This window comes from Culex pipiens, chromosome 3 (genome assembly GCF_016801865.2).
Source record: "Culex pipiens pallens isolate TS chromosome 3, TS_CPP_V2, whole genome shotgun sequence".
Classification (NCBI taxonomy): Eukaryota; Metazoa; Arthropoda; class Insecta; order Diptera; family Culicidae; genus Culex; species Culex pipiens.
In genome coordinates this window covers 63793615-63818618 of record NC_068939.1, presented here as the reverse complement: position 1 = coordinate 63818618, position 25004 = coordinate 63793615, and the positions used below count along the sequence as shown (strand labels likewise).

The following is a 25004-nucleotide window of genomic DNA, read 5'->3' as shown; positions in this document are numbered from 1 at the left end:
GATCTTTTGAAATTTACTTGAATTTATTGGTCGTGTGAATTTGACGCTCGTTTAAATAATGTAGTTGCGAATCAAACTCACACAAAATCCAAACGAGCAAGCCGATTCAGCTGAGATAGTACAGATGGACAACTCTACCGACGTCGTGTTTTAGTTGACTAGCAAGTTCGATGTGTGATATTCAATTCCTGAATAGCGCTGACTTGTACCGGCCGCCGCTGTTTCCGGTAGCAGATTCTCCTCGGAAGCTGCTTTAATCGGCTCTCCACCAGCACCCTCCTCTCCCTCGTCGGAGCAGTGTGATGGTTCTCGTGTAAGCGACCTTGCTTGTCAGGCCACTTCCGCAACCGTAATCAGTGCTCGACACCCTTTTAATGATTATTTATGATAAAAGTATTGATTGATTAGGTGTACAAAATGTGTCTAGAATGTTTAAAATAAAAACTGTTCGAAAAATTTGCAATCGAGAAAAGCATACACCATTCGATTCAGCAGGGATTTTGTGCACCAAAAATATATAGTTTTCATATGTTAAGTATTTGATTTTAAAAGAAAATTAACAAAAAAGTATGAAAATCGAGACATTTAGTATGGGAGCTGTCAAATCTCTCACCATCAAAAAGCAGCGTTGAGCTTTCGCTGGATATGTCTATAGCAGGAAGACGACTGCCACACCTGGAATGACTTAATTCATGATTGGCCAACGTTTGACAGATCCAAACGCGCTGGACACCAAGCGTCCTTTACCCCCAGCAAAACTGGCAGTGTTGCAAGCGCAAAACACACGTTGCCAGTGCCTATTTATTTTGCATCGACCATTCTGTTTCCCTTTACAATCTGCCGGGGTCATCCTTTTGGCCTTTTGAAACGTAAAGGGCGTTTGGTGTCCAGCGCGTTTGGATCTGTTTCCCTTGACAATCTGTAATTTACCGCTCTGTATCAGTTTGGTTTCGCTAGCCGCCACTAGCGGCGCTGTCGTCACTCACTTATGCTTTTCTCTAAATTTCAAACTAGCAACTCGGCACTGTCCTGTTTACTTTTCCGTCGTTTTTTGTTTATGCCCAAAGCAACGAGCGAGTAATGTAAACAAAACGCGCTGGAACCAAGCTCGGAAGCTCGGTGGTCCGCTTCAGTTTAGTTTTCAAAACCCTTGTGATAAAGTAACTGTGAGCTGGCCTAAAATGGCCTCGGAACCGGACGAGGCGTTCCTCCGGAACTATTTCGCCGGCTACGAGCTGGAGAATGGCAGTTTCGGTAATAATTATTTGTTTTTATTTTTTACGTGTGAGATATTAAAAGTTATGTTTCAATCGTAGCGCTGGTAAACTTCCCGGTCACGCCGGAACACGACCTGGAGAACTGCAACTGCAAGCTCAACTGCTGCTTCAAGTTTTCGCTGCACGCGCGGCTGCTGCTCCGCGCCGGCTACCAGATGCTGACGGCGGCCGGGCGGACGGCCTTTTTGGTGGCCCACACGCGCGAACCGAGCCCCAGCCAAACGCATTACATGCTGCCGATTATGGGCATGGGGTTGGAGAAGGTGTGCCGGGCGCACTTTTTGAACACCCTGCAGGAGAGCAACGGCCGGGTTCGGCAGGTGGTGCGGAACAAGCGGGAGACGAACGAGGAGGAGGAGGAGGACGAGGACGATTCGATGGATTATGGTGGTAGTGAGGAGCCTGGGTTGGGCAGGAAGCAACGCAGGGCGATCCGGTTGGCACGTATAGAACGCGGGTTGAGCTACATAATGCCGGTAACGAAACGGGTGGCTCCGGCAAGGAAGGTCAAGGCGCCGTGCAACGCGGCGTGCAATTACAAGTGCTTCGAGCGGTTTCCGATTGGGTTGCGGCAGCAGATGTTGAAGGAACTGCTGCAGAAGCCTTTGGCCGAGCAGCGGAAATATTTGGCCGATCACTTGTGCAGGCTCGCTCCGAAGAGGAGAAGAATTGTTGAAGGGAAGCCTTCGCTTAAGCGATTTACCAACTATTACTTTTTCGAGAAGGGGAAGAAGCTTCACAAGGTTTGCAAGACCATGTTCCTGAACACGTACGACATTACGGACCGGGGAGTGAGGAATTTGCTGATCGAGAAGGGAGCCGCGGAGCACGTCATTTGCGGCAATCCGGAGCTGGCCAGGGTGGTGAAGAGAGAAAACGGGATCGTGTTTGATATTGACGGGGATGGCGGGAAAACCTTGGAGGAGGAGAGTGAAGAGGAAGATTTCCCGGTTGACGTTGGTACGGTTAAGGTGGAGGAGATTGGAGTGGGATTGGACGAGACTGAGCAGGAGATCTTACCGGACAGTGGCGACGCTAGCGAGGCTTCAAAAGTTTCAATAAAACTTGAGTTTGTGGAGGGAGATGAAGGTACCGCGCCGGAATTCCCGCTGACAGCTGTGGACATAAAAACCGAGGACAACCCGCGTGATGACGAATCCGTTGACGATCATGAAGCCGAAGACGACGACGATTACGCCACCGAAAGTCAGAGTGAGGACTCGTTGCTTCTAGAAAAGCTGCCAAACCGTAAAGCTACCAAAAAAGAGAACAGAACGCGCGTGGTCAAGCCAAACTGCAGCGCTTCGTGCCTCATGTACTGCGTTCTCCGAGTATCGGAAGAGTTGCGCCAACAGCTGCTGGCCGATCTCCTAAAAATGACGCCAACAAAGCAGAACAAATTCATCGGCGATCACATCTGTGCCATGTACGTCGTAAAACCGCGCTCGCTGACCGATCGCCGCGCGCTGTCCTACCACTACTTCCTGCCCGTGGACTCCCGGCTGACAAGGGTGTGCAAAACGATGTTCTTGAACACGTTCGACGTCACCGATAAAATCGTGCGCAATATTCTCGCCAAAAAGGGCACCGACAAGCACCTGGTTTGCGGAAATCCAAACTTTCCACCCCTGCTGATGAAGGGCGGCCAGCTTTTCTTCGATTACGACGAGGGTGGTGACGAGTCGGAGCTGGTCACGCAGCACGACTGGGAAGAACGGTGCAAATGCCATCTACAATGCGAGAGCAAATTCCCCGAGAAGTCGATTGCGCAGATACAAAACAACTTCCAGAAAAAGCCCAAACCGCAGCAAGACACTTTCCTCGTCAACCACATCCGGTTATTGACCGATAAGAAAAACCTCTGCAACTCAGCTCAACCACCATTTAAGAACCCCCTGTTCCGGGCCCGCTTCTTCCTCCCACTCGGAACAACCGTGCGCGAAGTCTGCCGAACGACCTTCCTGCGCACGTTCAAGCTGACCGCGAACCAGGTAAGTACTCTGCTGACCAAATATCCGCACCTGCTGGTCGAAATCGAAGATCCGCTCGAGCTGGCCAAGGAGCACATCGCGTCGCATCGCCAGGACGCGGACCATTACTGTGTGGAGAGTGGCGGAATCGTTAAGCTGTCCCACTGCCCGGATGTGGTACGAATGTACAACGAATATCTGGAACGGAGCCAGCTGGGGGTGGAACCGATCGGCTATCGGCAGTATTATACCGAGTTTAGTATGGCGTACGCCAAGACGGGACTGCTGCTGCCGACAAAGTGTCCCGACTGTGGGTTCTTTGAGCGGGGAAATCGGGGAGGTTGAGTTAAGGGTGGCAATAAATGAGATTGCGTTGCTTGTATGATATTAGTTGAACTAGCGCTGAGTTACGTTTTGAAGAAGTCCCAGAACCAAGCAAGGTTGCCATTAATAATCCACGTGGACACTTTTTTTTAAATCTGAGACTCCCCACTCTACCTCGTGGACAAATCCCGTGAATATTTTTTACGGATTTATTTATATAAGTCCTTTTTTCAATGCCGGCATCGAAATATATATATTTTTTAAATCTTAATTTTTAGATAGCATTGAAAAATAAAGTCGAAACAAATTACTTCATTTTCAGCTGTTTAAATTTCAAATTTACACACTTTACTAATTTCTAGTTATATTCACCAAAAAGTGATTTTTGGTATAAAATTATTGATGGAAGCACTGCCGCTCCAATCTAGTCCGTCCCATATGTAAAAAGTGAGTGCTGAGATAACGCTATGAGAAGTCCAAAAAAAGTTTCACCATTTTTCTCATTCTAAATCAACAATTTCTTTATAATGTTTTATACAGTTATTTCGATATCAGCCTAAAAAACACCACTATCATAAATTTGATTCAAAAAACTAACAATTTGAAGGTAAATTTCTTGACTTTTTTTTGATAAGGTCCTATAAACAAATGTAAACATTGAGTGTATCCCTTTCACACCTTATGTCAAAGTCGATCGGAGTAAGCGGGATACACTCAATGTTTACATTTGTTTATAGGACCTTATCAAAAAAAATCAAGATTTGTGGAATTTGTAACAAGAGACCGACTTGACTTTATTTGTCCATAAATAAAGGCAGGTCAGTCATGGTATCAAGGTAGGCTTGCACATTTACACCAGAGGTTCAACCTGTTTCAACTGTCATTTCCAAGTTTGTTTTGGTAGTTTTCCAAGTAATTAATGGTCACCAAATGATTTTTTTTGGTTTATTTCAGATTTTGATAGAATAGCTAGATATCAAAATATGACCAGCAACGACACCAGAAATTGTTAAAATACTACATAGGCAAATTAGATATGAATGCAAATCTCAACTGCTAAACCCTTGAAATTAATTTTTAAAAAAACTCCGCTTTTCGGAGGTGGAATCTCTTCCAGAACCAGGATCAAGCCTATTAATTCAAGACAAATAGAACTCATTGTATGGTGTGGATATTAGCCATAACGGAACGCATTTTATTTTATCTATTCGTGGTTTTCCCTTGCAATAGAAAAAAGCACAAAAGGTTTGGATTCTTTCCTTTTTTTATATTCAAATATTTCTCCAGAAATGAACCGATAATCATATTTTCAAGCTTTATGTATTCATAAAGACATACTCTGTTAAATTTAAACAATTCTTCATCCACTCAAACGATTTGCGAGACATTTCTATATGAGGAACTGACTTGCCTTTATTTTGCATATGGGACAGCATGAAAGTCATATTTATTTTTGAATTTTTAGAACAAACATTACAGTGTAGTCTGTATCCATACCTACAACTTTGCCGAATACACCAAATCGATCAAAAAATTCCTTCAAAAGATACAAATTTTTGAATTTTCATACATCATTTTTGTATGGACAGCTGCCAAATTTGTATGGAAAATTTTATGGACAAACTAATGATGCAAAATGGCTTCTTTAGGCATACCGAAGGCACCAAAAAAGTTTCAGTCGGATTAAAAAATACAAAAACTAAAATTGAAGAAAAAAGACCGATTTCGTAGAGAACTGCTCAATTGCAAGGAGACGGTGTGCTGTGCTGTGGCAGTCGGAAATCATCGGGTGTCATCGCAGCACCGAGCCTCTCATGCCGACTTCTGGTGGAGAGTGAGAGTTGATGACGCAGGCGTTTCGTCATCGTCATCGCTAGCCGATTAGCTGAGTTGCTGAGCAAGAGCGGGGCAACATCATGAGTGTGAAAGGAACAGCCGCTCGTGTTACTTTGTGCGCTTTTGTGCTTTTGTGTTTTGAGCGTGGCGCAACCTCCAAAAAGGTGGCAGTGCTACCAGTTGAGTCCAGAATTCTAAATCTGGAAAAAATAGTGTTAATTGTAAAAATTAACAATACTGGTTTTTTTTTTAATATTGGTGAACGACGTGCTCTGCCAATTGTCAACTCGTAAGTGAATTTTCAGTGAAATAACAGGAAAAATATTGTTTACAGTCACAAATATTTCGACCCTAGGAAAAAAGAGTATTTCTCGAGTTTTTTTTGAAAAGGTCCTATAAACAAAATTTGGATTTTTTGCTTATTGGGTGTTTTTAAAACCGCCTTGAGTCAGGGGTATTCAAAAACACCCGAAAAGCAAAAAATCAAAATTTTGTTTATTGGACCTTTTCAAAAAAAAACTCTAGATTTGAATGATAAAGTTACAGAGCATTGAATGGATTAATAATTTGGTGAGGCAATTCTAATTACATGCTTTTCTTTCAGGATTTTTTTCGCCGGTCATATTTCTTCGCTCGATATTGATAACTTCCTTTAATCACATATTTTCGCGCTGTATTCAATACTAAACAGTAAATTCGAGTTTATAATGTTAGATTTTTTTTTGCTGTTTCAATTACCGTTACCTTTTTAATTTCAATATTTTTCAGTCATATTTTTCAAAATATTTTGATAAAACAGGTAGATTTTCTGTTCGGTCGGCTGTTTGAGTTTAAAATTCTGTCATCTATTAAATCATGCTAAATTGGCATTCCACGTAAAAAAAAACAAATATTAATTAGCCAACTTGCATCCCCAAACACCTGATCGTTTGCTTTTAATTTCAAAATAACATATATATCAGTTTAAATTTTATTCTTTTCCTCGGAACAGCCGGCTGTGCGAGTTTAACCAAAAACAAAATTTAAACCACTTTTTATCAACCCGCAATACCTTTCGAGGTATATCCTAGGGTCTTACCTTTCTACTAACATTGAGTCCAAAACCTCCCTACAAACATCTATCGAGCTGTCAAATCTGCAACATGGAGTTAAACTTTTTGTGAAGTTGCTGTGAAGTTTACCACGGCGCTTCGAAAAGTTTAACTCCATGTTGCACGCACACATTCTCACTTTTAATTTCTGGATACCACTAAGGTGACGCAGGGATCCTTGCGCACTTTAGATAGGTGTTTACTAACATTCCTTCCGTTCCCCAAAGGATAGCTTAGACCCGGCAAGGACCCCCTTATGCCCTGGGCTGTATTACACACTCATCAAAAGATGAAAACATGGTATCTCCTGTGTTGGATTATTGTTCCGGATGAGGGTCTAACACAACCACACCAAACAGTGGGATAAGCGTTGTGGAGCCATCCGTGGATAGGGCGTCCTAAAATGCTAATGCTAATGCTAATGCTAACTGCTCAATTGCAAGGAGACCTACCGGGATGTGATCCCTGAGCCATTTGCTTGTGGGACAGAATCACAGAAGCCGTCAAATTTAAATAATGCCCAGTCCAAACTAGCGCGATGGTACCGTCATCAGCTGTGTTTTGATTTTTTTGTTTATGTTCACACATTTTGTCAAACTCATCGCACTCGATGAACCCGCAGTAAATGCAATTTCGTGTTGTTGAGATTGTCTTGTTTTGTCCAGTGTCTATAGAGTTCTTAAGTTCAGGATGATGGAGTTCGACGATGACGAGAATCTCGAGAAAGCTTCAGATGTCCCGATTGGCATCGGTTGCTTAAAAGTGGAAGATATCAAACCGGAAATTTACGAGACTGAGCAGTTGATCTTACCGGACTGTGTTCCGGCGAACAATCAGGCTGGAGGAAACGATTCCGACGAGATGATTTTGCCTGATTGTGATGAAACTAGCAAGTTAACCGATGATCCAGTGAAGCACGAACCGTTGGATATTGAACGCGAGATGGACGAATTCAAAACAGCTAATGGAGAGGATTCCGCCACTGACAGCCAGGATGAAACGCTTCCGTCCGACGTTCAGCACAGAGCCAGCACGCGCAAAGGCGTCGGCGAACCACTGTGGTTGAAGTCAGTGGTTGAACTTAGACGAGAGCGCAAAATTCGAGGCCTCAGCTACACGTCCTCAACTGGAAGTATAATTCCAGCCCGAGCGGTCAAGCCAAACTGCGGTGCCGGTTGCAAGTTACAGTGCTTTACCCGAGTGCCGGAAGAGTTGCGCCACCAACTGCTGGCGAATCTGCTACAATTGTCTCAAAGCGATCAGCGTAAATTTCTCAGCGATCACATCTGCAACATGCCCGCCGCACGACCGCGATCAATTGCCGGACGCATTTACAACCATTACTTCCTGCCCGCTGAGTCCCGGCTGGTCAAAGTGTGCAAAACAATGTTCAAGAACACGTATGATTTGCCTCAGAAAACGCTGGACAAAGTTATTTCGAAAAAGATCGGTGACAAGCACGTGGTCTGTGGAAATCCAAACTTCCCGGCGCTGCTGAAGAAGGGCAGCAAGATTTACTTCGATTACGACGAGGGTTGTGGCGAAGCGGTGGCGGAACCGCCGGAAGTCTGGGAAGAAGGTTGCAAATGCGAACTGCAGTGCGGACACTTGATTCCAGCGGAGGTTGTTGAGCAGATTCGGAGCAGCTTTCGGAACAAGTCCAGAATGGAGCAAAATAACTTCCTGCTCAAGCATGTCCAGCTTCGGACCAACAAGAGAAAGCGTAGAAAGGTAACACGTCATTGCAGCTTGGAAGGCATGTCGTCTGGTATTAACGTTTATTTCTTTTCAAAACTCTCAGAACGCACTTTCCCTGGTCCAGTTCTACCTTCCCCTCGGGTCAAACGTCGAAGAGGTATGCAAGATGATGTTCCAGCACGTCTTTAAGCTGAACTCGAGCCAGGTACGGACTCTGCTGAAAAATATGTCGAAAACCCCGGAATTGCCAGTCGAAGAAGTCATGGATCCAGTCCAGTTTGCCAAAGAGCACATCGCAGCGCATCGGATGGACGAGGATCACCACTGTGTGGTGAGCGGAGCTTTGGTGAAGCTTTCCCACAGTCCCAACGTGGCGCGGATGTACAGTGAATACCAGGAGGGGTGCCAGCAGGGAGTGATGCCGATTGGCTATCGGCAGTATTATGCCGAGTTTAATAATAACTTTGTGCTGACGGGACTGCTGCTGCCGGCAAAGTGTCCCGACTGTGGGTTCTTTAACCGGGGGGAGGGTGGTTGAGTTTTGGATTGGAATAAAACAAGATAACGTTTGTAGTGTTCTCTGTGCGAAACTAACATTCCCTTGTTCCTTCAAAAAGGTGAAAAAATCCAAATCCATTTTGATGCCCACAGTTTTAAGGGAACCTGTATAGATAAATGCGGTCGTTGGCAAATTACACTCCGTTACTTCCGGAACAAATCCTCCCAATCGCCAGTTAATCGACCTTGTCTGCCTCGTTGCTTGATTCTTTGTCTTTGTTTACATTTTCACGACAGCTGTCAAACGAGGTGTCCGTTACACTCTAAAAATTTAATTTAATGGTGTCTGCTTTCTCTGGATTAGGGAGCGTTCTTTTATTACGTAACGCAGTAGGGGGGGAGGGGGGGTCGGAGGCCGTGTTACGCTCCATACAAAATTTTTAAAATTTGTATGGAAATTTTGTTACGAGGGGGGGGGGAGGGGGTCTAAAAGTCCGATTTTTCGCGTTACGTAATAAAAGAACGCTCCCTTACTTTTAGTCCAAATTAGTACTGTCGTCAGCTGTGCTTGGCTTTTTGTTTATGTTTACATTTTCCGTAAACACAAAATTTTAAGGTCGATGAATCCGGTGGACGCGATTCCGTGTACAGGTTGTCCAGTTTAATCCAGTTTCTTGAATTCTGTACAGTTCGGATCAGGAGGATGGTGTCCAACTTAGACCAGGATCTCAACAAGGGAGCAGTGGAGATCGATTTTGAAGATTTTCCGATTGATATCGGTTGCGTTAAAGTGGAAGATTTCGATCCGGAAAGCGCCGCGACTGAGCATGACCATTGTTATGTCGGCGAGTCCTCAAATGGTCCGATAAAACTTGAAATAACAGATAGTGATGGAAGTTCCGCGGAGGTGAACCAACCGGGATCAGAGCAGCTAGACTTCGTGGTAGTCATTCCCCGTGATGATGGCTCCAACGACGAAGAATTACCCGATGACGACGAACATACCGATTCCGGTACCAACAACCTTGAGGAAGTCGCATCCGGTGACAAACTTAGCGACAAACTCAGACGAGAGTACAAAACCAGAGGCCTCAGTTACACAACCAGAGCTGGACGAATACTTCCGGCCCGCGCGGTCAGGCCAAGCAACGGTGCCTGCTGCAAATATCAATGCTTTACCCGAGTGCCGGACGAGGTGCGGCCGCAGCTACTGGAGAATCTGCTACAACTGTCCCAAAGCGATCAGCGAAAATTTCTAAGCGACCACATCTGCAGCATGCCATGTAAACGACCGCGGTCAATTTCCGGACGGTTTCACAATCATTACTTCTTGCCCGTTGAATCTCGACTGGTCAAAGTGTGCATGACGATGTTCATGAACACGTACGATCTGCATCGGTCGGCATTGCGCAACGTCATCGCCAAAAAGATCGGCGGCAAGCACGTGGTCTGTGGGAATCCAAACTTTCCGGCACTGTTGAAAAAGGCCATCAAGTTTCACTTCGATTACGACGAGGGTTGTGGCGAAGCGGTGGCGACAAAGCAGGTAGGCACGGAAAAAGAGTGCGAATGCGATCGTCAGTGCGATACCAAATTTTCGGTCAAGATGATTGAGCAGATACGGAAAAGCTTTCGAAAAATGTCCAAGGAACAGCAACGCAATTTCCTCTCCAAGTATATCCAGGTTATGGTCGACAACAGAGACAACCAGGATAAGGTTAGTTAGTTACGTGTCAAAGTGGTCCTCCCCTTTAGCATCGCAGCTCGGGAGGCATGTGGTCAGGCATGCAGCAGTGCGTTCCGTTGAACATTCCTTTTCTTCTCCAATCTTTCAGAACCCGCTTTACAAGGCCCTTTTCTCGCTTCCCCTCGGCTCAACCGTGGCGAAGGTATGTCGAAAAATGTTCCTGCACACGTTCCAGCTTAAATCGGGCCAAGTTCGGGCGTTGCTGAACGAACATTCCAAGAATCCGGATCTGCTTGTCGAAGTCGTGGATCCGTTTGTGTTTGCCAAGGCGCACATCGCGGCACATCGGATGAACGAGGACCACCACTGTGCCGTGAGCGGAGCTTTGGTGAAGCTTTCGCACTGTCCCAATGTGGCACGGATGTACAGTCAATATCTGGAGGGGTGCCAGGTGGGAGTGGAGCCGGTAGATTTTCGGCAGTATTATGCCGAGTTTTGTATAGCCTTTGCACAGACGGGACTGCTGCTGCCGACAAAGTGTCCCGAGTGTGGGTTCTTTGAACGGGGTGGTTGAGTTATGGAGTGAAATAAATAAGATCACGTTTATGTCCTTTGAACACATTCCCTTGTTTCTTTAAAAAGGTAAAATAACAGTTTTCCTTGCCCATTGAGCCTGGGAGACGCGGTCGTTTGCGAATTACTCTACGTTACTTCCGGAACAAATCCTCCCAACCACCCGCTTTCCGGAAGTACATCTTCCTAGACATCTTCGCGATCCGTCTCCTCTCTGCTCCAAAGCTGAATATCAAAAAAGAAAAAAAAGAAAGCCATGTCTCTGCTCTGCCTTTATTCTCGCGTCAGCTGTCAAACGAGCTATCCGTTACACTCTCAAGTGTATCAGTTAAACAAAGGGTAAAAATCTTATTGGATTATTTTGTGGTTACTCTCTAGTCAAAACTAGCGAGATGGTACTGTCGTCAGCTGTGCTTTGCATTTGTTTATGTTACACGCTCACCAAATAAAACCATATCTTGACTTTTTTTTGATAAGGTCCTATAAACAAATGTAAACATTGAGTGTATCCCTTTCACACCTTATGTCAAAGTCCATCGGAGTAAGCGGGATACACTCAATGTTTACTTTTGTTTATCGGACCTTATCAAAAAAAAGTCAAGATATTTATGGTTATTATCATGAAAATTCGAGTTCAACCCATATAACCATTTTTATGGTTTAGTGGGTCGATCTTAAAATATCATGATTTTCATGAAGTTTTGAGTTCGAGCATGACGAAATATTTCACTGGTTTCAGGTGCTGTGGAGGTTGCCTATTCTCAGGCGCTCTTGGTTTTTTCTTTTGGAATCCGATTTGAATTAAATTTAAGTGAAAATAAATCAACAACGAAGTCTTTATTTATAAAAGTATGTTTTAGAAAATACAATATATTTATACATATTTCATCTGCAGATCCGGCCTGTTCTGTTACCGTGATCTGAAGGAGCAGGAGAAGGACTTAGCGGTGCTGCTGGAAGTTGTTCTAGCCGCCGAGGTAATGTTCACCTACGTGCCGATTGCGTCCTTCGAGGACTGGAGCAAGGAAGCAGTTTTGTCACGTGGCCTTTTTTGTTCTCGGTCATCACGACTTCCTGGTTGGGGTGTAACTTGCTGGCGGTACTGGTCTTGAGATTCCCGTCTGACCGGCTCCGAAAACCTTCAGTCTACCTGGCCATGCATCTGCTGCTGTTGCTCTGGTTAAAACGCTTCAAATTCGTTGAGATCAGATGCGAGGATTGGCAGCAGCAAACTCTGACCTCCATTCATTCCCGTACACTGGACCGCCGTGAGCTTCTCGGTGACATCGAATCGTAGGACGATGAATTGTAGTTGCTGCGGGCGCATAGTCGAGATCGGGCTCTGTACACACGTCGGCGGCGGAGTTCGCAAACCTATCAAATCTGTCGTCTGGCAGTTGTTCTTGGCGATGGGCAAAGGCGGAGTCGTGCCCGGTTCCATTTTGAGATCGGTTATTTGCCGGTCAAACCCGACGAGCCCAAAGTGGCGTTGGCTGTTGATCTCCGGGATGTTGGACTCATCAGAAAACCATTATTGTTGATGCGATTCTTGAAGCGATTCCGAGAACCTCCTGCGGCCGGACCGCCGAGGTCAACCATATTCTGCAGGACGTGTGGCAGATCGGCGACCTGAAATTGAAGAGACCATAAGTTAGACAAGCTAAATACGTCACTAGATCAACTTTCAAACTCACCTGCAAATTCTCGTCCACGTACGGCCAAGCCGGATCATCAAAAGCTCCGAGACCGCCCAGCTGCATGCTGCACCGTTGTAATCGTCCACCAGCCTAGCAGTAAGCGCCGAGATCAACATCGAACTGCTGAACGGTGGTTGACCCGTCGAGTGTGCGTCCGACTACGACTTGATGCTTGGACTGCTCATGCTCGTTGTCTTGCCATTGTGTGCCATGCCATGCCATGCATGTCCTCCGACCGACGGCTTCCGTCTAACATGGGGTTCGAGCCTTCTTCGTCGTGCTGGTACCCGTAGCCCTTTTGCTTCTTGTTCGCGTAAAAGTTCGGCCCGTGCACCGCCTTGACGTGCTTGTCCAGCGAACTCGGATCGGTGTAGCGCTTGGTAGTGCTTCTGAAAGTAATGCAACGGTTAGCGTCTGTTCGGTGAGGCCACACCGTAGGCACGGCTAGTTGAAACAAGTCTTACCTCATTTCTGTAGGTGCGGGTCTGGTGTTTTGGCCGGTCGGACGCGGTGTACGGCTTTTCGAAGGTAGCGATCGCAGGACTTGTCTGCTGAGCATTGCTTGCGTTGTCCGCTTCTTGTCGTGTCACTGGTTGGACGAGGAGGTTGGCTGTTCCTACTTCTCGCTAGAGATATCGATGATTTGCTGGAAATAGGAAGTTTAACGTTAGTGCTGATCGGGAGTTACACTGAAGACGCTTCTTACCTGCTACTTGGTCAAAAATGTTCCGGATGGTGCTAAGAGAACATGGCTGTAGGCGGTTGATGTGCGGGTAGACCCGGCAAGAAGGCATGGCAACATAAACTCCAAGCGCCGGTCCCAGCGCACTAGCCCACAGATGTCCGTACGAGTCGGTAGTACTCCTGTTACGGGTCGCGTTTACCAGCGAGGCCAACGAGTTCGTCGAGTACCGAATCATTGAACTAATGTCTGAAAAGTCCGAGTTGCGGCTCACGTTGGCTCGTATGCTTCCGCCACGTCACGGATCATACCAGCAATTCATAATCGATCCACTTGATCCTGGAGTTCTGCTCCGGTTGTCTGGTTTGTAAGAAGCAGGGGTGCCGTCGAAGACGCCGAGTCGGGGCGGACGCCGAGTCGGAGAGCTCCTTGCGATTAAGCAACTGCTGCAGAAATAGATGTTGCGCCGTTGGATTATCAACTGGTGTTTGTTTTTGTCTTGTTCAGGCGCTGAGCAGTCGTTGCCGACGAATTTCGAGCAAAAGCACAGCTTGTTGACCTTGGAGAGCACTTCGTCGACCGGGTAAACACATGTTCCGGAAGTCCTTCTTCGCCTAGCATCTGCAGATCCAGCAATATCCGGTTGACTTCGTCCGCCAGCAGCAGCGGCAGATCTCCCGAGATGATGTAAAAATAGAAGAAAATTTATGTCAGATACGTGGTCAACTCCGCGTCCGAAGTGGACCAACTGCGAATCTTGTTTTCGGTGATATCCGTTGCAGATGGTGATAAATACAGTACGAAAAAAAAATGGAATGCTTCGTAGAATTTTGTCGCACTTCCTGGGCGCGGAATTCCGGTTCGAGGTAGGCCAACCCGTGCCCAAAAGACTTACGATCATTTTTCTGGGTTTGGTTTGGGCACTGTTTTGTAGGAGGAATCCGTCCATAAGTGAACCAGTTCCTCTTGCCAACTGAGTCAATCCGTCCACCGGTAGACGGATTTCTCCTGCAAAAAAAAAAAAAAAAAAAAAAAAATGCCCAGATAACGGTGCAAACTTTTACAGTCCACCGGTGGACGGATTCCTCCTGCACAAGATTGCCCACGAATCCGTCCACCGGTGGACCAGTTCCTCTTGCCAAATTGGGCAGGCAATCTGTCCACCGGTGGCCGGATTCCTCTTGCACAAGATTGCCCACGAATCCGTCCACCGGTGGACCATTCCTCTTGCCAAATTAAGCAGGCAATCCGTCCACCGGTGGACTGATTCCTCCTGCAAAAATTGCCCACGAATCCGTCCACCGGTGGACCAGTTTCTGTAGCCAAATTGGGCAGGCAATCTGTCCACCGGTGGACGGATTCCTCCTGCAAAAGATTGCCCACGAATCCGTCCACCGGTGGACCAGTTCCTCTTGCCAAATTAAGCAGGCAATCCGTCCACCGGTGGACCAGTTCCTCCTGCAAAAGATTGCCCACGAATCCGTCCACCGGTGGACCAGTTCCTCTTGCCAAATTAAGCAGGCAATCCGTCCACCGGTGGACGGATTCCTCCTGCAAAAGATTGCCCACAAATCCATCCACCGGTGGACCAGTTCCTCTTGCCAAATTGGGCAGGCAATCTGTCCACCGGTGGACGGATTCCTCTTGCACAAGATTGCCCACGAATCCGTCCACCGGTGGACCAATTCCTCTTGCCAAATTAAGCAGGCAATCCGTCCACCGGTGGACGGATTCCTCCTGCAAAAATTGCCCACGAATCCGTCCACCGGTGGACCAGTTTCTGTTGCCAAATTGGGCAGGCAATCTGTCCACCGGTGGACGGATTCCTCCTGCACAAGATTGCCCACGAATCCGTCCACCGGTGGACCAGTCCCTCTTGCCAATGGATGGATTGCCTGCCTAATTTGGCAAGAGGAACTGGTCCACCGGTGTGACGGATTCCTCATGCAATCACTGCCAAACAATCCATCTTCCAGTGAATGGTTTCCAACTCCAATAAATCCGTTGCAAAGCCAGTCCTCCGGGGAACCGACTGCTCTTGGCCACCTCTGCCACTTTCGACGGAATTCGCTTACCTGATCCAATCCGCGAACTACCTGTATCAGAAAACTTGAACGAAATGACAAAATGAAAGGTTTCAAAAAGTTTGCAAAAATTTCGCTAAGTCCAAAATCCCACTTTTGGCAGTTCGGCAACTCGATCTCATTTTTTGGTGATTTTCACCATTTTGCGAGTTCGCAATATCACACTTTTTCGAGTTCGCTTAAGCGAACTGCCAAAAGTGCGATTTCTGAACTCCAAAAAGTGGGATTTTTTGTAACCGTGTACACTTTCCGTACACAAAAACCTAAGCTCGATGGATCCGGTGGACGCAATTCCGTGTACAGGTTGTCCAGTTTAATCCAGTTTCTTGAATTCTGTACAGGTCGGTTCATTTGATTAACGGTTTAGGAGGATGTCGTTCGACTTAGACCAGGATCTCAACAAGGGAGCAGTGGAGATAGATTTTGAAGATTTTCCGATTGATATCGGTTGCGTTAAAGTGGAAGATTTCGATCCGGAAAGCGCCGCGATTGAGCAGGAGGTGAACCGATGTCATGTCGGCGAATCACCAAATGGTCCGATAAAACTTGAAATGACAGATGGTGATGGAAGTACCGCGGAAGTGAATCAACCGGAATCCGAGCAGCCAGACATCGCGGTAGTCGTTCCCCGTGATGACGATTCCATCGACGAAGAATTACCCGATGACGACGAACATACCGATTCCGGTTCCAACATCCTAGTGGAAGTCGCATCTGGTGACAGAATTAGCAACAAACTCAGACAAGAGTACAAAACTAGAGGTCTCAGTTACACGACCACAACTGGAAGAATATGTCCGGCCCGCGCGGTCAGGCCAAACTGTGGTGCTGATTGCAAATTTCAATGCTTTAGCCGAGTGCCCGATGAGGTGCGGCCGCAGCTACTGGAGAATCTGCTACAATTATCTCAAAATGATCAGCGTAAATTTCTCAGCGATCACATCTGTAGCATGCCAGGCGCACGACCGCGTTCATTTTCTGGACGATTTCACAATTTTTACTTCCTGCCCGTTGAATCTCGGCTGGTCAAAGTTTGCAGAACGATGTTCATGAACACGTACGATCTGCATTCGCGAACATTAGGTTTTACGCCGACTCGATTTGGAGGTTAGAAAGGAGTGCACTGTTTACATGGACTTAGCACAGTTGTAATTTGTAATTGTAATTTGTTGTTTTATTGGTTACGATAGCCTGTTAGTATAAACTGTGCACCAGGTCAAGGATTTAAACATAACGAAAAATTACAGTTGGATCCAAAATAAAACGTAACAAACATACAGTTCGAGCGGTCGTCGATTTTGTTCGGGGAAATTCGTCGACAATCGACGAAGACCATGTAAACAGTGCACACGAGCTGTCAAATGACGTCACGGTGTAAAACCTAATTGCGCAACATCATCACCAAAAAGGTCGGTGACAAGCACGCGGTCTGTGGAAATCCAAACTATCCGACGCTGCTGAAGAAGGGCACCACGTTTTATTTCGATTACAACGAGGGCTATGGCGAAGCGGTGTCTGTACCGCAGGAAGACTGCGAAGAAGGGTGCAAATGCGACCTTCAGTGCGAGACCAAATTTCCGGCCAAGGTGATTGAGCGGATGCGGAAAAGCTTTCGAAAAATGTCCAAGGAACAGCAACGCAAATTCCTGTCCAAGTATATCCAGGTTTTGGTCGACAAGAGAAACAACCGAGATAAGGTTAGTTGAATACTTGTTCGTGGTAGGAAACATTGTAAAACATTATTTTCTTCTCCAATCTTTCAGAACCCACTGTACAGGGCCCACTTCACGCTTCCCCTCGGCTCAACCGTCGCGAAGGTATGTCGAAAAATCTTGACTTTTTTTTGATAAGGTCCTATAAACAAATGTAAACATTGAGTGTATCCCTTTCACACCTTATGTCAAAGTCGATCGGAGTAAGCGGGATACACTCAATGTTTACACTTGTTTATAGGACCTAATCAAAAAAAACTCTAGAAATGTTCCTGCACACGTTTCAGCTTAAATCGAGCCAAGTACGGATTCTGCTGAACGAACATACCAAGAATCCGGATCTGCTGGACGAAGTCGTGGATCCGTTCGTGTTTGCCAAGGCACACATCGCGGCGCATCGGATGGACGAGGACCATCATTGTGCGGTGAGCGGAGCTTTGGTGAAGCTTTCACACTGTCCCAATGTGGCACGGATGTACAGTCAATATCTGGAGGGGTGCCAGGTGGGAGTGGAGCCGGTCGATTTTCGGCAGTATTATGCCGAGTTTTGTATAGCCTTTGCACAAACGGGACTGCTGCTGCCGACAAAGTGTCCCGAGTGTGGGTTCTTTGAACGGGGTGGTTGAGCTATGGAGTGAAATAAATAAGATCACGTTGATTTATTTGTGTTTGTACTTCTCGTTCCCTTTATTAGACTTCCAGGTCATCAAATTTATCGGACATAGAGACCTAAAGACGGTGAAAAGGGTTTACACACCGACATGAAGACGCAAGCAAGACGGATTGGAATGGCTATGAATACGACGAAAACGAAGTACATGAGTGGAATGGGTTCAAATTTAAATTCGAGTTCGTGTACTTGGGATTACGGAAAACCTTGACACCTGAGCGAGTGCAACTTGTCACGATGCTGACTTTGTACAATAAACTGATATTTCCCTCTATTTAACGTCATGATTCGAATTCCCGGACGCTTCGAAACCCGGACACTTCATCTTGTTTTATCAATTATTTGGATATAAGTTGGCATTATGAATGCCAAAACTGTGTTAATTGATGAACTCCAACATCAACTTTCATTTAAAGTTTGTTTGAACGCTGTAGTTAATGCCAAAACAATTAAATACAATAAAATTATAAGTTTACCAAAAATGCGAAACATTTCACTTGAAATATTTCATAGGTGTTCGAAGCACCGGGAAGGCAAAGCAGAAATGTATGGTTACGATTTCCTTAAATTCTAGCAAATTTTTATATAAACTGTCGATTGTTTTGATGTTAACAGCTTATTTGAGACCTAAAGAATGCCATTCACTAACATTTCAGTCCAAATTTGTGCGATTCATAAGTAAAATCGAGTGTCCGGAATTCGAAGCAAAAGTGTCCGGATTTCGAATCAGCTTTTATCAGTGTCCGGGATTCGAAGCACAACAAGTCATCTTAATTTTGAAATTCTGATGAAAAATTGTTTGAAAAGACATATTTTGCATGCATTTTCTTGAAACTGACTGTTTATACTACATCCTGATGATATTTCTACATTTAGAACTTATTACATGATTTTTTGCCAGCTATAACAAAAATGCTATGCTACTAAGTGTCCGGATTTCGAATCATGACGTTATGTCCAAGAGACCTGGATGCTGCGGCAAGAGGGCATCTTGTTTCAAGTAGGAATCCCACAATGGGGCGCAATGCTGTTGAGCGAAACAATTGATTAGATTTTTTGAATTATTGTGCAAAATGAGATAAGTTTTCTTGCAATTCCTGACTTTTTCTCTTGGCAGTCACCCGAGGCGGCTGACATTTTCCTCATTTTTCACAAAACGGTTCAAACTAGCGGGCTGGTACTGTCGTCAAACAGCTGTGTTGTCATTTTTTGTTTATGTTTACATTTTGCACCAAAGATGCCGAACTCGGCGGTAATTTTGTGATCTATAAACCCAGAACCAGAATCGCAATGGCCGCAGAATCGAACGGCAAGCGAAAAGCGGCTCCGTCGGAGTTTGAGCAGCAGGACGACGACTCGGAGGAGATTCTACCGGACAAACGCTTCAAAATCGACCAGGAATGCGTCAAAGTGGAAGATATCAAACCGGAAATCGACGACCAGATGATTCTACCTGACCGGGATGAAGTTGGCAAGTCACCTTGCGATCCGGTGAAGCACGAACCTGTGGATATTGAAACCGAGATGGATGAATTTGACGCAGACGATTTCTTGGTCGTACTTCCCCGTGACGACGATTCCTTAGACGAGGAACTCCTTCTTGATCCGGAAGCCGATAACCAGAAAGGAATCGCACGCACGGTCAAGCCAAACTGCGGTCCCACCTGCCATGCTCAGTGCATTCTGCGAGTGTCGGACGAGGTGCGGCAACAGCTGCTGGAGCATCTGCTACGAATGTCCCTAAACGATAAGCGGCGATTCATCAACGATCACATCTGCGCCATGCCGGTCGCGAAACCGCAATCGCTGTCCAGTCGCCGCATGCTGTCCAACCACTACTTCCTGCCCGTTGAGTCGCGGCTGGTCAAAGTGTGTAAAAAGATGTTCATAAACACGTACCGCTTGAGCGATAAGAAAATCCGAGTAATTCTGTCGAAAAAGATCGGCGACAAGCACGTGGTCTGCGGGAATCCCAACTTTCCGGCGCTGCTGAAAAAGGGGGGCAAGTTTTACTTCGAGTATGATGAGGCTTTTGTCCCAGCGGTCGCGAAGGTAGTCCGGGAGGGAGGGTGCAAATGCGCTCTGCAGTGCGAGAACTTGTTTACGGAGGAAGTGATTGAGCAGATACGGAGCAGCTTTTGGGAGAAATCCAAACAGGAGCAAAAGATCTTCCTCTCAGAGCACGTCCAGTTGTTAGCGGGCAAGAGGCATCCAGATGAGGTGAGTAAATTTTAGAAAATTGCGATAATTTTAGCCCTCCACATAGCTTTGACGATTGTGAGGCACGCCGTCATAAACAAAGTATTCTTTGACCGTTTACTTTCCAAACTTTCAGAGTGCACTTTTCAGAGCTCGATTCATGCTTCCCTTCGGGTCAACCGTGCGCGTGGTATGCCGGAAGACGTTCCTGCGTGTGTTCAAGCTAACCACGAGCCAAGTAAAACATCTGCTGAGCAATCCACCTGAAAGTTCTTTCGAAGTAGCCATCAACGACGCCGAAATTCTACCTGACTGTGATGAAGCTAGCAAGTCACCCAAAGAAGCTGATAAGGATGACCCTTTGGACATTGAATCTGAGTTCGTGGAAGCTCTTCCCCGTGAGGACGATTCCGTCGACGATGACGACGAAGGTGACGACCATTCCGACACCGACAGTCAGACTGAAATTCTTCCGCCCGAGGAAGAAAAAGAACTCGCTAAATTCAGTCGAAAAAAGCGCAAACTACGCGGCCTCAGCTACACGTCCCGAGGCGGACAGCAATGGCCGGCCCGCGTTCTTCGACCAAACTGCGGCCACTCCTGCCAGTTCCAGTGCAGGACGCGAGTCTCGGACGAGGTGCGCCAACAGCTACTGTCCAAACTCCTCACGCTCAAGTCTCACACCGCACAGCGTCAGTTCATCGCCGACCACATCTGCAATGTGCCCAGCTCTCGGGCTCCGTTGAACAAACGCCTGTTCAACCACTACTTCCTGCCCGTGCAGTCCCGACTGGTCAAAGTGTGCAAAACGATGTTCATGAACACGTACGTATTGACCGATAAAAATATTCGAATAGTTCTCGCGAAAAAGAGCGGTGACAAGCACGTGGTCTGCGGAAATCCCAACTTCCCCGCTCTGCTGAAGAAGGGCAACAAGTTTGACTTCGATTACGACGAGGGTATGGACGCGTCCCGGCTGCACTCAGGCCAAGTGCGCGTTCTGGTGGATCCGCTCGCAATGGCCAAGCAGCACATCGGCGCGCATCGAACGGACGAGGATCACCACTGTGCGGTGAGTGGAGAGTTGGTGAAGCTTTCGCGCTGTCCCAACGTGGCGCGGATTTACGGTGAGTATCGGGAGGGGTGCCGGGGGCGGCAGGGAGTAGATCCGATCGAGTATCGGCAGTTTTTTGCGGAGTTTTGTCGGCATTTTGCGGAGACGGGACTGCTGCAGCAGACGAGCTGTCCCGATTGTGGGTACTTTGACAGGGGAGAGGGAGGTTGAGCCGTGGGTTGGAATAAATTTGTTACGTTTATGTAAAAAATGATTTAGTTTTTTGGTTGATGACATCAGTATGGCTCTGGTTCCTTGCAAGTGTCCTATTTTCTTACCTGGTAGCTTGTGGAAACGGCTCGTAAACCTTTGACTATCGCGGGTCAGAGTCGAGAAGACTTAAAGAAAGGGGCGAACGTCAATGTGGGAATGGGAAGTAATTTGTGATTGCAGACGGTATTGTTTTGATTCGCAGCATGTTGAGTCAACTGTTGTCGAGCCCGAGAAAAATCTCGTTGGTTTGATTCGAGGCGAACTGTGTTGCAGCGTCCAAGCGATTCGTGGTGTTGATCCGGATTCATGGCACACAGCGTGGTGTCGGAACCAGTATCCAGGTCCCGTTGAGCGCGATGCGGATGTGCTTCCTTTTCTGCTTCAAGTCCGTCTGCACGACCTGCTTGAGGTTGGCCACACGGTGGCACTCGTCCGTAGCGTGGTTCTCCGGTGCGCTAGACACAGAGAGCTCCTGGAGCTCGTTGTTGGCAGGTTCGGAACATGGCGAAACTTGAATTTTTTCCAACTTCATGCTCTGCTTTGCAAGGAGCGCGTCCAACCTGAGAACAACTTGTCAAAGATCCACGTCGGACATTTTCCTGGGAGGCTTGAGTTGACAAAAACTTAGAGAAAGTTCCAGGAAAATGTTCTTCTCGTCGCCAAATGATGTAGACTTGTAGCCGTTTCTAGGCTACTGTGAAAGACAGTTTGTTGAGTAACTGTGGCTTTATTACGTCCGACTTGTTGGTTGGCCGGAAACGAACTGTAATTAGAATGCTAGTAGTCAGCATGGCCTACTACACTTTATTTTACGGATTTTTCAAAATAGTGCACCAGAGCACCATTGGGCAGAAGGAGAACAAAAAAACGAAGCCTGATTTGCGTTAAAGTTATTAGTTTTGTGACAAGTAAATTTAAAATAGTCAGAACTTATGAAAAGTGAGTTGATTGATTGGAATGTGGTCAATAAACTAGTTATAAACATGTTTTTCCTATATATTTTGGCTATTCTTTGAAGAGAATCATTGAAAGATTTTCAACTAGTTTTAATTTAATTTTGTCGAGATAATGGTATTAGAGGAAATGCCAATCCCCTTTATCCATCTATATATATATATAAAAAATTTCGACGGTTTTGTTCGAACGCGAATCAGTTCAATACGAAGCGTCGGATCGAGGTGCTTTTTGTTGCGTTGGGTTCGTATTAGCCCAAGGAAGGTTCTTACGCTAACTAATTGACACTTTGGCCACTCTGGAACCGATTCCGGAAAATCTGCAGATTGTATGGGAAAAGCTGCGTAAAATCAAATTTTGATCACAGGAGGCTGAATTAGCAAACAAGCAAGAAACGTCAGGAAACCAAAAAAAGGCAGGACGAAGTTTGCCGGGAAGAGCTTGTTTGACATAAATATTGATAATAATAATAGAAATAATTGCCCCATATCGGCTATTTTTTTGGATTTTGATTGAGGCACTAAATTTTTTTTTAAAGCATTTCAAATTTTACACTCAAACCCCGATGGTTTGACACTGTTGTCATAAGAACGGGGTCACTTTTTAGTTTGACACCACTTTTACACGGAGTTCACACACACTACCAAAAGTTTTTAGTGATAGTGTGCGTGAGCACCGTGTAAAAAGTGACAGTTTGTCTCTTTTTAGTTTGACTTTCAATCCACTTTCGAACCAACGGGGTACAAACTAAAAAAGTGTCAAACGAAAAAGTGATCAACCACCGGGGGCTGAGTGTTTTGGATTTTTGCCTTCATCACCGCAGAATAGCTATAAAATCAACCGAAAAATGAATTTCTTAAATTTGTTCCAAAAACATGTCATCAACTCAAAGGAATATTCTGGAACCATACGAAGAAAGGCTTACCCAATTTAGCGTTGTTTCATCACTCGTTCTTTATTGAATACTTATTTGTTTTAGCTTCATTCCTTCCCGTGCCACATTTCTGGACTGAATCTATAGCGAATGTTGTAATCCGGAAGCTGATTCGGCTCCGTCTGGTTTGGGTGGAATTATTTACAAGTTATTTTGTTTAAAAAAATCACAAAAACATAAAAAAATGCTACAAAACTAACTGAAAGCAGTATTTAAATCTTGTGTTTGTGGAATTATCTCGGTTCGACGACATCCTCCGGGAGTTTTGTGTGAATGTGTGTGTGTGTGTCTCTAAATCTCTCTCCACCGCGGCGGCGGTGATTGTGCTCCCCCACTGGTTAAACATCCTTCAGTTCGGCCGGAAGTTCCGACTTGGGATGTTTGTTCTCAAAGTGTTGTTTGTAGGTTTTCGGGTCCGGCATCTGGGACTTGCACACCGCACAGGAAAATACGAGCGCCTTCTGGGCCGCCTTCATCTGGTCACTCAGGCCGTGGCCCTGCTGCTTCTTGAGCTTGGCATTTTTCTCCTGGGCCTTTTGTTGCGACTGGATCTTCTGGTGTCCGCGAGCCATTTCGAATCTGACCAGGGTGGGAAAAAATTAGCACAAAAATATGGCCGATTTGAGATTGGATGTTGAAGCATATTTGAAGGCGAATTTCGGGGGAAATTTCTTCACAAAACACTATAAACACACTTTACTTACGTTGAGAGAATAGTTTGGAACCAGAAAATTAGTGAAAACTCGGAAAATTTAGTTGGAAATTAGGAAAAACGCTCGTCCTTTCCGTCCCAGATGACTCCAGCTTGCCTGTGCGCCCTTGCTACTGCTGTCAAAGTTTGGAATCACGGACGCAAAAGAGGGCCAACTTCTGTCAAAAATATGTTTGTATTGGTACGGGCGCGGTAAAAATTTTAGGGGTGCTAAAATCTCTACCGAGCAACCGAGCTGCTCCACATCGAGTCGGTAGCATACAAATTTATGCTGCATGAGTATTGTCGCCGCAGCACTAAACCGAATTGAGCGAGTTTAACTCTCGCGACGATTTTTTGTCGCGAAATATCTGTCATACACGTTTAAGCGGTTTTGAATCAGTGTGGTAGGTTGTTTTGTTTTGATTGCTTGGCATTGCTTGAATTTTTGAAGTATAAATTGGAGATTTTACGCTGATATCAGCGAAATAAAGGAGAAATGAAAACAAAAAATTAAAATTATTGAGTAGAATCTCATGTTCCGATAAATTAGGAGCTTAAACTACCACACGAATCGTTTAGTGGGGTTATATAATGAATTTCAATTGATTCCCAGATTCAGAAGGAGAGGCAGAATACCAAGAGTGCTATCTGGCCTCGAAATTCGTCGTCAATTTGGTTCGTTACGTCCCGTCAGAAATGAGCTGATCCGGATGCCAAGTCACCCTTATTAATCCTACAAGCACCTTGCACATCCTTCTCAGGCTGCATTTCATGCCATGGTCCATCCAATCCACATCCATAGAGCAAATTCCGGCAATACTTGGGGTCGGTTCTGTGATTCTTGTTGGTCGCGGCGCTAGTCGCTTCGCTACTCCACTCGCGACAATTCAGTTTGGTGCCGCGGCGAAATTTTGTTTTGGTTTCGAGAGTGACATTTGAGATACACTCAGAAAAGAAACAACATAAAATAGCTTCGCAAGACGGAAATGACTCGCGCTGTTATTTCGATTTATTTCCGAAATCACAATATTTATGTTGCAGCCCTCTCGTAAACATGGATAGGTAGGGAATTGGTATCGAAAATGTTGTGGCTGTGC

General features: G+C 45.9%; 5 protein-coding genes across 7 annotated transcripts; 3 read left to right on the top strand and 2 right to left on the bottom strand.

Annotated features, from left to right (window-relative positions):
- The first annotated feature begins 1118 nt into the window (after positions 1–1118).
- Positions 1119–21317, top strand: LOC120418544 (uncharacterized). The gene is made up of 12 exons (XM_052709897.1): positions 1119–1254; positions 1317–3587; positions 7262–8229; positions 8300–8702; positions 9303–10411; positions 10530–10950; positions 15877–16226; positions 16827–17114; positions 17181–17234; positions 17417–17632; positions 18970–20019; positions 20135–21317. The coding sequence occupies exons 1-12, from the start codon at positions 1182–1184 to the stop codon at positions 21281–21283; spliced, it is 8352 nt and encodes a 2783-aa protein (XP_052565857.1). The 5' UTR covers positions 1119–1181; the 3' UTR covers positions 21284–21317.
- Positions 7088–8753, top strand: LOC120418517 (uncharacterized). Its single transcript, XM_039580954.2, has 2 exons — positions 7088–8229; positions 8300–8753. The coding sequence occupies exons 1-2, from the start codon at positions 7189–7191 to the stop codon at positions 8732–8734; spliced, it is 1476 nt and encodes a 491-aa protein (XP_039436888.1). The 5' UTR covers positions 7088–7188; the 3' UTR covers positions 8735–8753.
- On the bottom strand, positions 12226–13378 carry LOC128093291 (transcriptional activator cubitus interruptus-like). Of its 3 annotated transcripts, none has more exons than XM_052709544.1 (3): positions 13116–13378; positions 12649–13040; positions 12226–12583 (listed from the first exon to the last, which is right to left on the bottom strand). In XM_052709544.1, exons 2-3 carry the CDS (start codon positions 12712–12714, stop codon positions 12407–12409), a joined length of 243 nt encoding a protein of 80 aa, XP_052565504.1. In that variant the 5' UTR covers positions 12715–13040; positions 13116–13378; the 3' UTR covers positions 12226–12406. The 3 variants fall into 2 exon arrangements, 2 of the variants coding, with proteins under 2 accessions (XP_052565504.1, XP_052565503.1); XM_052709543.1 differs by having other exon boundaries at positions 12226–13040.
- LOC120418518 (uncharacterized) lies at positions 15651–17787 on the top strand. Its single transcript, XM_052709542.1, has 4 exons — positions 15651–16498; positions 16805–17114; positions 17181–17248; positions 17398–17787. The coding sequence occupies exons 1-4, from the start codon at positions 15789–15791 to the stop codon at positions 17753–17755; spliced, it is 1446 nt and encodes a 481-aa protein (XP_052565502.1). The 5' UTR covers positions 15651–15788; the 3' UTR covers positions 17756–17787.
- Positions 21318–23208: 1891 nt separating the features above from the next.
- On the bottom strand, positions 23209–24075 carry LOC128092258 (zinc finger protein 706-like). Its single transcript, XM_039580988.2, has 2 exons — positions 23918–24075; positions 23209–23792 (listed from the first exon to the last, which is right to left on the bottom strand). The coding sequence occupies exon 2, from the start codon at positions 23783–23785 to the stop codon at positions 23552–23554; it is 234 nt and encodes a 77-aa protein (XP_039436922.1). The 5' UTR covers positions 23786–23792; positions 23918–24075; the 3' UTR covers positions 23209–23551.
- Positions 24076–25004: the final 929 nt, after the last annotated feature.